This window comes from Mandrillus leucophaeus, unplaced genomic scaffold, assembly GCF_000951045.1.
Source record: "Mandrillus leucophaeus isolate KB7577 unplaced genomic scaffold, Mleu.le_1.0 Scaffold61, whole genome shotgun sequence".
NCBI classification, from domain to species: Eukaryota; Metazoa; Chordata; class Mammalia; order Primates; family Cercopithecidae; genus Mandrillus; species Mandrillus leucophaeus.
Window position 1 is genome coordinate 3,467,397 of NW_012106586.1, and position 9,399 is coordinate 3,476,795.

General features: G+C 39.7%; 1 protein-coding gene across 1 annotated transcript in view; it reads left to right on the forward strand.

Moving 5' to 3' along the window:
- WASF3 (WAS protein family, member 3) overlaps positions 1 to 9,399 on the forward strand; it is a 77,511-nt gene that overhangs the window by 49,284 nt on the left and 18,828 nt on the right. The window contains exons 4-5 of the mRNA XM_011999959.1: positions 4,990 to 5,124; positions 7,203 to 7,356. Of these exons, the coding sequence (XP_011855349.1) occupies positions 4,990 to 5,124; positions 7,203 to 7,356 (289 nt within the window). The remainder of the gene's footprint in view (positions 1 to 4,989; positions 5,125 to 7,202; positions 7,357 to 9,399) is intronic.

Genomic DNA, 9,399 nt, shown 5'->3' on the forward strand with positions numbered 1-9,399 from the left:
AAGGAGCTTGATACATGCGCCAGGATCTCAGGAAGAGGTCCATCTGGAGGTAGAAATTTAGGAATCGTCAGCATAGAGGAAGTGTTTACAGCCATTAGGCCGGATGAGATGCCTAAATGAATGTTGATGGAAAAGAGAAGAGGTTGGAATATTTAACACAGAGCTTTTTTTCTGTGTCAGTAGTTTTTAAAAGTGGAGTTTTTGGAAATATTAAAACACTAGGTTTAGCAGCAGAAGTAATTAGTTTTTGTTTGTTTGTTTGTTTTTGTAGCAAAAAGAACTTTTGTTAAAGAAAAAGAAAAAGCCAAGACCTTGAGCTCTGGGCTCCTGCAGAGTTTTGAGTCTGGGGAGGAAGGAAGCAGCAGAGTGAGTGGAGGGCCCATGAGGCGGGAGGGCACCTGCAGGCTCTTGGCAGGCAGGCAGGCCTGGGCATCATGGTCAGCACTGGGCCGTGCCACAAGAGGCCGGATGGATGAGACCTGGGAACTGGCCCTTGACTTAGCAGGGAGAGATGGTCTGCCGAGTTGGGTCAGCCCTTTCATAGAGTGATAGGGCAAAAACAGCACTGGCGTGGGGTTGGGCAGAATGGGGAAAGGGGCGAGGACAGAGCAGCATGGAGTACTCCGGGGAAGCTTTGCTGTGAAGGGAAGAGAGAAAGAGTATAGGGTGAGGAGCAGGGGAAGAGGGAGGGTTTTTTCAGTGCAGAATTCTAGATTTTTATGATTTTCTTCTCCAGGTTTTTTTTTTTTTAAATTGTGATAAAATTTATATAACATTAAATTTACCTGAACCGTTTTTAAGTGTACAGTCCAGTAGCGTCTTTGTGTGTTGCTATAAAGGAATACCTGAGGCTGGGTAACTTATAAAGAAAAGTTTATTTAGGTGATGATTCTGCAGGCTGTATAGGAAGCATAACACCAGCATCTGCTTCTGGTGAGGCCTCAGAAGGTTTCCACTGATGAAGGAAGGTGAAGGGGAGCTGTGTGTGCAGAGGGCACATGGAGAGAGAGAGGAAACAAGGAGCGGAGGTGCTGCCAGGCTCTTTTTAACAGCTAGCTCTCACAGGAACTGCTAGAGTCAAACTCGCTCACTCAGGGAGGGCATTAGTCTATTCATGAGGGATCCACCCCCGTGATCCAAACAAATTCCATTACGTCCCACCTCCAACATTGGGGATCACATTTCAGTATGAGATTTGAAGGCAACCAGCATCCAAACTGTAGCAAGTAGTGTTAACCACTGTGTACACATGGTTGTGCAGCGGATCCCCAGAATGTTGTCATCTTGCAGAAGTAAAACTCTGCACTCATTAAAGAACTCCCCACTTCCCTCCTCCTCTGACCCCTGGCAACCACCATTTTACTGTCTGTATGAAATGGACCACTTTAGATGCCTCATGTAAGTGGACTCATACAGAATTTGTCTTTTTGTGACTGGTTTATTTTGCTTAGCCTAATGTCATCCTCAAGGTTCATCCATGTTGTAGTATGTGTCAGAATTTCCTTCCTTTAAAGGCTGGATGATATTCCATTGTATGTGTATACTGCATTTTGTTTATCCATTCATATATTGATGGACACTCAGGTTCTTCCACCTCTGCTACTACAAATAATGCTTCTGTGCACATAGGTATGCAAACGTCTCTTCAGTCCTTGCTTGCACTTCTTTATGGGTATATACTCAAGTAGAGTTGCTGGGTCATATGTTTAATTTTGGGGGGAACCACCACACAGTTTTCCACAGCAGTTGTACCATTTTACATTCTCACCAACAGTGCACAGGGTTCTAATTTCTCCACATTCTTACCAACAGTTTTCTGCATTTTTGTTTTTGTTTTTTAAATAGTGGCATCCTAATGGGTATGAGAGGTGGTAGTGAAAGGGATTTCAGTCATTCTTAAAACTGTTAAAATGACTGAAATCATGGCAGATTTGTAAGAAGAGAAATGGTAGGTAAAACACGTAGGCTTTGGTCTGCCCCGTGAGTGCTCAGGAGTGTCAGCTATTACTGTGAGAAAGGGGGTGCCCATGCATGAGGCAGAGGGAGCAGAGCAGCTGTGCAGAAGCACAGACAGAGTGTGAGGAAGTGGGAGAAGTGTGGGACTGTAAGTAGTGCATTCTGGCTGGAGCACCAGGCAAGGGCAGAAATGAGGTGCAGCCAGTTAGAAAGGCTACTATTAAAAAGTCAAAAATAACAGATGTTGGCAATGCTGCAGAAAAAAGGGAATGCTTACTTACTGTAAACACGGTGGGAATGTAAATTAGTTCAGCCACTGTGGAAAGGAGAACTGAAAATAGAAGTACCATTCCGTCCAGCAATTCCATTACTGGGCATGGACCCAAAGGAAAATGGATCATTTTACCAGGAAGACACATGCACTCGTATGTTCATCACAGTGCTATTTGCAGTAAGAAAGACATGGAATCCACCTGAGTACCTGTCAGTGGTGGATTGGGTAAAGAAAATGTACATCATGGGATACTACACAGCCATAATAAAGAATGAGGCCATGTCTTTTGCATCAACATGGATGCAGCTGGAGGCCATTATTGTAAGAGAATTAACACGGGAACAGAAAACCAAATACTGCATGTTCTCACTTACAAGTGGGAGCTAAGTATGGGGTACACATAGACATAAAAATGGGAACAGTAGACACTGGGGACTACTGGATGGGGAGAGAGAGAGTGGGGCAAGGGCCGACAAACTGTCTCTTGGATACTATGTTCACTACCTGGGTAGGGATCATTCATTCCCCAAACTGCAGGGTCACTCAGTGTACCCATGTAACAAACCTGTACATGTACCCTCTGAATCTAAAGTAAAAGTTGAAATTATTTTTTAAAAACTGGGAAAAAAAAGAAATGAAGTGCGGTGCACAGGGCCTTCTTTGTCATACTGAGGGGCTTATTAGATTTTATCTTGAAATGACGGGGAGCAGTAAAGAATTCAAATAGAAATGACGTAGTCAGTTCTTCCTGTTAGATCATTTGGCAGCAGTGCGATGCATGGGTTCGGGGGTGGGAGGTGAATCTGAAAGCTATTGATGTAATTCAGGAGAGAAATGAGGGTCTGGGGCAAGATGGCGGTGGGTGTAGGGGGACAAGACTTGGTGTTGAGTTAGCCATACAGAGAGGGAGCTGTCACAGTGACACCATTTCTGGCTTGGGCTTCATTTTGGATGGTGGGTGCTTTTCAACATGCGGATGCAGGTTTGAGGTAAGGTGAAAAGGAATTATATTTCAGCTTGTACAGGATTTGAGAGTCTTAACAGACATCAGCATGGAGATGCTCAGTGGCTAATTAGATAACAAGTCTGGAGCTCAGGAAAGAGTTCATAAAGCAGTAAATGAGCATTAATTCTGGATGCCACAGCTAGTTACAGTGTGTTAAAATGTATATAGTTTGTGTGAAGGCTTTATTTTTTTGCCTTTGTGGAACCATTTTGCATGTTATGGGAATGGGAACTTTCGACAGAATATTAAGCGAACACAGAAGGCCATGCTGTGGATATTGAGCTTTAAGAGAAGCAATTTATTGCTTAGCTGAAGGCTGAAATCTGGATTTTTCTCTCCTTTTTTGGTGGGGGATGGGGTACATGTTTATTGATTTATTCTTATTTTCTAAGAGAAATAATTCTTGTTAAAACAGTTACACAGAATCTATGAAATTACACTAATTTTAAACTCGTAAGAATTCATCCCCAGTGTCTGGGTGTAACCATTTAAGCAGTAAAATATTTTAGTCCATTTCATTAAGTAGATAAGAAATTATCGAGTGTTTCATGGCATGAAATAATTCATGAAGTTTGCAGCCAAGGGAGTCCAGGGAGCTATGTGATAAAAGCAGAGAACTAAAAGTTAGAAGACCGTATTTTTGTTTCATCTATCTCTGCCTTGTACTAGCCATGGGATTTGGACAGATCCCCTTTCTGATCCTCTGTTTAGTCAGCCGGAGAATGAAAACATTAACTTCCTGTTTACCTCCCAGACTCACTTATTCATTGAACAGGTGTATGCAGGAGACATCACACAGGTGGAGTTCACGGTCTCATGGATTATAGCAAAGGGTACAGAAAGTGGCTGTGAAAGCAACGTATAAACTGTAAAGCACCACGAGAACTTTAGGGTTATTCTGAACTCTAATGAAGTTTTCTTCCTGGGAGGTTCAGGTTCTCTTTCTCATTTGAGTGGTAAACCAATAGAAAATAAAAATAAAAAGAAGTGGTAGGTATCTCTTTCAGAAAAGTTAAGGTGAGATGTGTCGTACCCACTCAGAGTAGGCAGCTATTTAATATTTGTTGAATGGATAAAGTAATGGTGTTAGGATTTGGAAATTCAGTGTAAGCAGATGATTCTTATCTTGCTTGCTAAATTTTCAGAAATGTTACATTTTAAGAAAAGTGGGAGTTATATCTAACACTCAGAGGAATGTAGAAATGAGCCATGCAGAAAAAGTTAACCCAGAATTCAAAATCTTGGTTTATAGAGAGTGCGTGAGTTAGCACTATATACCTAGATTTCAAAATATTAATTGGAAGAATTTAATGCCATTGGAAAGTGTTAGGCACAAATAAGATATCTAATGTTTGTGATTGTGAATGAGATAAAATCCCAAATTTAAAGGCCAACATGATAATTCAGTTATCTTGGGGAATAAAGTGAAAGTTTGGTTCCTGAGATTGTACACTTAAAGCATGAAAAATGAGAACTTAAGTTGCAATTAGTGGGAAGCAACTTGAACGATAGCTCATATAGCAATAAAGATTCTATGCTATCTGGGGTATTTTAAAATTCTACAGCTTTGAGTCAGTTTCAGATTTATAAGAGTATCTCTAATAAACTTCAGAAGTTCTAAAGGCCTTGGACTGTGACACTTTATTTTCATACTCGTTTGCACAAAATCCCACATGTTGACAGGTGAGGATGTGTGAGGGCCGCTTCATCAGCTCCCTAACAGATGGCCTTCTCCATTCATTTTATTCTACAGGCAAACATGCTGAAGACATATTTGGTGAGTTGTTTAATGAAGCTAACAACTTCTACATCAGAGCAAATTCTCTTCAAGACAGAATTGATCGCCTCGCTGTCAAAGTCACCCAGCTGGATTCAACAGTGGAAGAGGGTAGGTAATTGCTTGAAAGCAGTGAGCTAGAAGTGGTGTTGACAAGATGGTAGTAATTAATTGCAGTGTAATTACTGCTTTTTCCTTGGGGTGGTATGCTGATGTTTCATCATGTCTTTTCCTAGAAGAATAGTGAGGGGGAAAAACCTACAACTTTGGGTTAATTCACAATGAAAAGATTCATATCTGGTCTACTTCATACTGTATACTCTTTTTTAAGAAAATTACCAATATAGTATTTGTTTTAAAGGCTTCTTTGAATAGAGTCAGTATTAGAAGCCTCAATTTAGGTTACTGATAGTTATTTTTAAAATAGTTTCTTACCTAAAAATTACAGAGCCCGAGACAGTCTTATACATACCTTGTGTGACACAAGCACCTGGTGCTCTTAGGATTGATGCCTGTAAAATCCTGGTGATTCTGCTGATTTAAAAATTTTATTAACCTTCTCAGAAATAGCATTTACTGAAGGCCTTTAGGCTGCAGGCTTTAAAATAATGTTAATATTGACAAACATTGTATAGTTAAATGATAGTCATTTGATGATACACCCTGAAATTGTCAGTCTCAACAAAATTGAAGCTATCAACAATCCCTTTTTTAAAATTTTACTTTCAGTATCTTGAATGAAAGACTGAGATTGAGCTGGAGAAAATATGCTAAAAAAGTACAAAATATACTACTTCATATTTATTTTGAGAAAAATATTTAGGTTAAAATTTAGTTTTACCTTTAAATAATGGCAGTTAACAGTTTCTCTTGTTGCTTTGTAAAGATCCTAGTGTCTGATTTTTGCGCTGTATCTATAGAGTAGTATTGGTAAAAATAATACTTTTTTTTTTTAAAGTAGTTATTTGTAGGAGTCATCCCTCATCATTTAAAAAATATATGTTACCTCATATTCAGGTCTTTTTCAAAGGTCAAAATTTGATTAGTGAATTACAAATATAACAAAAATGTAGAACATTGATTTTAATATCCATTATAGAAGCATTGTTACTCACTTTTCCAGCAATAAGTATTACTTGGTCTGTTCAGGTAAGGAAATCTTAACATCTTAAACCAATCATTCACGTTTTAAATTAGTATCACAATTGATTTTTAATAGCTATTCATATTTCTTCAACTTTTTGTTGGCTGTTGCCATTAGAATGCTTATGATAACCTTACCCTGGAAAAGATTAATCTGTAGATTAAATTTTATGAGATTTTATAGTACATGTCATATCTTTAAAATCCTTTTCCAAACAAGATTTTACTTCATTACTTTTCTTGGTCACGGATGTTACAGTAGAAGAAATACTTGACTGAAAGTTAGGTAGTCTGTATTCTGTTTTGGTCTTGCCACTTTTTCACTGGAGTTTTTGGAATCTTAACATTTCTGAAGCCCAGCTTCAGTGGTTGAATAGGTGGGTTGATAGCCTAGTCTGTCCACCTCAAAAAGTTTGATGAAAGTCAGATGAGTTAATAAATGAAATGTAAAGTGCTGTACAAGCACGAGAAAGAACTTTACCCAGCCCCGGTTTTCTGAATCCTTAGTGTAATTTTGTATCATCGATTAAGCTACTTAATTTTTGGGACTAGATGCATGTTGAAAAGCCTTGCCATCTTTCCTTAATGTTTGTTGCAGAAAACCTTAATGTGTTACTTCCATTTATGTAATTTTTGCAGAAGTATTTCCCACATGCATTATATTTAAACTAATGTTGTTTGAACGGTATTTTCCTTAGGGTATTGAAATCTGTGCATGTACGTGCGTGTTACATTCATAGCTATATTCCTATGTGATTTCTGAGAAGTGCTATTTAAATAAAGAATGTTACTCTAATAGTAGGTTCAGTGAAATAATTAGATTACTACAAAAAAAAGAGATCATGATTTGACCTCATTTCATAGTGATAGCTATTATCTGTGAAAGGGAAGGAATACACATGCTATTAAGCATGGTTTTAAATGGACAATAAAAATATTATTTGGTTGTTCTAGGAGGTGCTTTTGATTGTGAGTCAAGTGGTACTTATTTCTAAAGAGTTAAAAATATTTCTGTATAACTCACCTGGGGGGTTTTCTCTAAATAGTCTCACTACAGGATATCAACATGAAAAAAGCTTTCAAAAGTTCCACAGTCCAAGACCAGCAGGTGGTTTCAAAGAACAGCATTCCTAATCCTGTTGCTGATATTTACAACCAGAGTGATAAGCCACCGCCTCTGAACATCCTGACACCATACAGGTATGGCTTCATGCGCACCAGAACCTTTCCTGGAGATGAGGGGAGAGCTGGGCAGAGCTGGGAGCAAGCTGACGCGTTGTGTGGGAATGTCCTTGATGGCTCATCTCCGTTAAAATTCAGAATTACTTCAAACTTTGAAAATAATAATTGCATTATATACAATGAAACTACTCATTGGTACATAATTATTAAAGTTATAGTATTTCAGCATAGTGATACGTTTAACAGTAGAAACGTGAGCTCTGATTTTAGCTTTTAGATGTAGCTACCTTAAGTAGAAGTGAGTACGTTGCCTGACAGCATTGTGTGTGGTTATGTTTTTAGATTTGATGTCAATATGAAAGGAACTACAGAATTCATTTATAATGCAGCAAAATACGGGTCTCAGCACTGCAGAGACATTTGCTATTTAATTCAGAAAGAAACGTGTTCTGTAGTGTTAGGGTTTTGAAGAGTGAAAATATAGTGAACAGATTAACCTTCTGTTACTGGAAAATGGTAGGACACGTTGTCAGGACCAGACTTCCAAGAAAAACAATGGAAAATAAATAGCGCAAAAAAATAATATGAAGAGACTAACTAAAATGCTCTTTCTAAACACCCCTCCTGCCTTCTCCCAGCTCAGCACTTTCTTCCCATACTTGCCGTCGCCTCCTGTCCCATATCCCTCTTTCAAACACTGTCTCTCTGTCCCTTGTGGTATGCCCTGTCCTCTCCCCACCTCTGTGGCCTGTGGAGCTCATCCTTTGGCCTCTGACAAGCACAGACTGTGGTGGCCAGTGATCCTCACAGCCCCGGGCCAACTCTCTGGTGATTCTCCTGTGAGGGCCTTCCAGGAGCCTGTGAGTTCTCCACTTCCATTTACTGCCCTCTCAGCAGTCCTGCCCTTAGGGGCCCTTTGGCCCATCTCAGGGAGTACGTACAATTTTTCTTGGTCCGAATTCCTGTCCTTTCTCACTGTCCACAGGGAGATGTTTGGAGCCACCCTTGTTGCAGCTGTGCTAGGAAAGTGCAGTTCAAAGTACATCACTTTCTTTCTGCACAGACAAGGAGAGGCTCTCAGAAAAACAGGCCACATGGAAACGGGTGGCAGAGGAGAAAGATGCCACGCCTTGTTATGGAAAAAGTAGACGTTTCTGGAGGTTTTAGCACGCTTGTTTAAAAAGATTAAGGATATGTGTGACTATAACATTATAATCCTAACGTTTTAATTTATGGCTTTGCATTTGTTCAGCAGGCATTTTCCTGGGGCAGTTTCATTTTTACTTAGCACTGAAGCCTCAAACACAATATAACATGTAGGGTTGCTCTTGAAAACTTTCTACCTGCTGTTACTAAGAAACCTCACTGGAAATTCTGTTCTAAAGGAAAAAAAATCAAATAACCCAATGAACCACTTACATTGATTAATCTAGATCATGATAAAATATTTGTAGTGATTCACAGTTTTTAATTGCATAAAAACTGATTTGACTTTCACGTGTGTGTGTGTGTGTGTGTGTGTGTTTGTATTCAGTCTTATGGAAAATAAAGCATATCTTTGACTTTTTTTTCTTTTTTGAGATGGGGTCTCGCTCTGTCACCCAGGTTGGAGTGCAGTGTTGCGATCTCAGCTCACTGCAACCTCCACCTCCCAGCTTCAAGCGATTCTCCTGCCTCAGCCTCCCAAGTAGCTGGGATTACAGGCATGTGCCACCAAGCCTGGCTAATTTTTGTATTTTTAGTAGAAATGGGGTTTCACTATGTTGGTCAGGCTGATCTCAAACTACTGACCTCAGGTGATCCACCCGCCTAGGCCTCCCAGAGTGCTGGGATTACAGGCATAAGCCACTGCGCCCAGCCTAAGTGACCGAAAAATTAAGTATTAGAAGCTATAGGAAACAGCAGATGCTGGAGAGGATGTGGAGAAATAGGAACACTTTTACACTGTTGGCGGGAGTGTGAATTAGTTCAACCATTGTGGAAGACAGTGTGGTGATTCCTCAGGGATCTAGAACTAGAAATACCATTTGACCCAGCAATCCCATTACTGAGTATATAACC